This window comes from Penaeus vannamei, chromosome 10 (genome assembly GCF_042767895.1).
Source record: "Penaeus vannamei isolate JL-2024 chromosome 10, ASM4276789v1, whole genome shotgun sequence".
Classification (NCBI taxonomy): Eukaryota; Metazoa; Arthropoda; class Malacostraca; order Decapoda; family Penaeidae; genus Penaeus; species Penaeus vannamei.
Window position 1 is genome coordinate 42,958,890 of NC_091558.1, and position 2,500 is coordinate 42,961,389.

A 2,500-nucleotide genomic window follows, 5' to 3' on the forward strand; every position below is an offset into this window, starting at 1 on the left:
GGTAAATACTTCCCCTTTAGTATCATCTGGAGGTTAAGTCTGATTTATCATGGTTTTAAGGTTTCCATTTGAACTATGCCTGTTTCGCTTAATTTTATCAAATCTTTGCTGTGTGTATTCTATGCACTTTTGTACGGTTTTGTTATTGTTTGATAGACATCCTCTGAATTATTGATAACAGTAAACCTATAGACCTGAAGGTAGTTTAGTTCTGGGATTCAAAGACATTTGATAAATTGTTGTCCATTTTGTCACTTGAGCCTAGCCATTTCTTTTCATTCCCATGTGTAATATTTGTTATAAAATTTGTTTATAAGATTTTATTTTTAGATATCCTGTTTCAATGAAGTCTTTATTTCTATGGTTTACGTTCAACTATTACAATTGGAGGATGACAGATTTTTCTTTCTTTCTATTTTGTAAAATATTTTTACGTTTCCAATAATTTCTTTTCTCCAGGCGGATCTGATTGTTGCCACCATTGCATTTGGCATGGGTATAAACAAACCTGATGTCCGGCAAGTCATCCACTATGGAGCATCAAGTAACCATGAGTCTTACTATCAAGAGATAGGTCGTGCAGGACGAGATGGCCTTCCATCTGTATGTACTGTTCTCTATGCACCTGAAGACTTTGCAGTGCATCGGTGAGTTCGGTTTTGTGAAGGAACTGTTAATGACTTATGTTGGGGAGTATTAGAGGTAGTGTGGTAATGAATTTAAGTATTCATGTGTATATTTTTCAAAGCAGCACATATGTAGAAAATAAAAAGTAGGAAATATTTATACAGCAATAGGCCAGAGATCAGCCTCCTCCAGCAGCAAAAGGTCTACTGAGGCCCAGAGAAAGGGGATGGTGGGATGGGATTGTTTACGTTTCAAGAGGGAGTGCCTTATGGTCTTATTTCTAGATTGCAAAGACATATTTCTAAGTACATAGTATAGATTTGTGTAGATTTGTTTTACTTAGTCTGGTAAACTATATTTGATTCCATAACTATTTGCTCTCATGCAAAGTAGATGAATATTCTGCAACTTTCTCAGCTGGGTGTAATGCTTTGGATTGAATTGAAAAAAGGCTATGTAATGTTGTCTGAACAGACAGAGAGAATAATGGAAGGCAATATGACCATTATGTAGAAAAAATATGAATGTGAACAAATAGGTATTTGGTGTGTATCAGAAATACATCTATTTATGATGGTGATATGATTGAGATGTGTCAAGTTCATCTCTTGAAAATATCTATTCCCATTCATTTTTATACATTTTTTTGCATTGAAAACTGTTCAGACGACTGAAGATACCCATTCTCACCATTATTTTTTTCTTTCTCTGCAGTTACTTTCTGAGCCAGATAAAGAATCAGCGATATCAGGAACGCCGGAGAGAGATGATGACTAGGATGGAGAAGTTCCTAACCATAACAACCTGTAGACGAGCAGAGATCCTCTCCCACTTTACATCCCGACCCCCAGGCAATACTCCAAAGAGTGACTGCTGTGACAACTGCACTCGCATGTGAGTAATCTCATGGGAAGGATGGAAAGAAATGGGGTAGAGAAAGAGTGCAGGGTGTTCAGGGTATAGGAGAGGGGAGATTTATGGGATGGCAAGTTCAGTTTTTTCTTTTCCAAACTTAACGAAACATTAGAAAAAGGGATTTTAATAAAGAACAAAAAAGGGTTGTGAATTTTTGTTTAAAGGAGTTACTTGGGAAAGTAGAGAAAGAGAAAAAAAATTGTACTGTAGTGCTAGAAGTGGTTATTAGAATTTTAGATAAGAATCTTTAATGTGACATTCATTTTTTGTGTGGTTCTTTCTTTATGTATATATTTTGAAACTTTGCTCTTCTTTTTTCAAGATTATTCAATAATGTGGGAGTACAGAATTAATTAATCTTTCTAGTTTAGTCTCTTGCAGGAATTGCTTGGTAGTTTATCATTTGAAGGTGAAATGGTTTTCTTGCCTTTTAAGTATGATTTATATAAAATATTCTTCTTAAGGATATCTCATAGAGCAATGTTATAATTCCTTTTTACAGACTGTCAGGTGGAGGAGTCAGCAAGGGTCAGAGCAGAGTTGAGGCAGCACTTGATGATGAAGGAAAATATGACTTCACCGTGGATGCCATCAATCTTTTGAAGGCAGCAGATGTGAGTCATTCCAAAGGAGACAACAGGAAAACTCACTATAAAGCAAATGAAATAAAATTCATTGTTGTAGTCTTCACAGAATTTGGTATTGCACTTAGACTAAAGTAGATTTATTTTATAGGTGAAACATTATGTTTTTTTTTTTTTTTTTTTTTTAATGTTTCCTTGGCAAGTCATAATTTTGATTTTATTGAAATGAAGCAGATATTTGCAATCTTGATTACTGTAGTCCATTTTTGTACTGTTACAATGTGAGATGTATTATATTTATTTACTTTTTCTGTAGGGTTGTAATGGACAGTGTGCAGTAGGGTCACTCATCCTTGTGCTGAAAGGTTCAAACA

The 2,500-nt window shown here is 34.8% G+C and overlaps 1 protein-coding gene across 1 annotated transcript in view; it reads left to right on the forward strand.

The window, feature by feature from the left end:
• The window catches only part of LOC113804199 (ATP-dependent DNA helicase RecQ), a 15,395-nt gene that overhangs the window by 7,070 nt on the left and 5,825 nt on the right, over positions 1 to 2,500 (forward strand). The window contains exons 10-13 of the mRNA XM_070126704.1: positions 460 to 647; positions 1,342 to 1,521; positions 2,045 to 2,156; positions 2,443 to 2,500. The exon at positions 2,443 to 2,500 is cut by the window's right edge and continues 84 nt beyond it. Of these exons, the coding sequence (XP_069982805.1) occupies positions 460 to 647; positions 1,342 to 1,521; positions 2,045 to 2,156; positions 2,443 to 2,500 (538 nt within the window). The remainder of the gene's footprint in view (positions 1 to 459; positions 648 to 1,341; positions 1,522 to 2,044; positions 2,157 to 2,442) is intronic.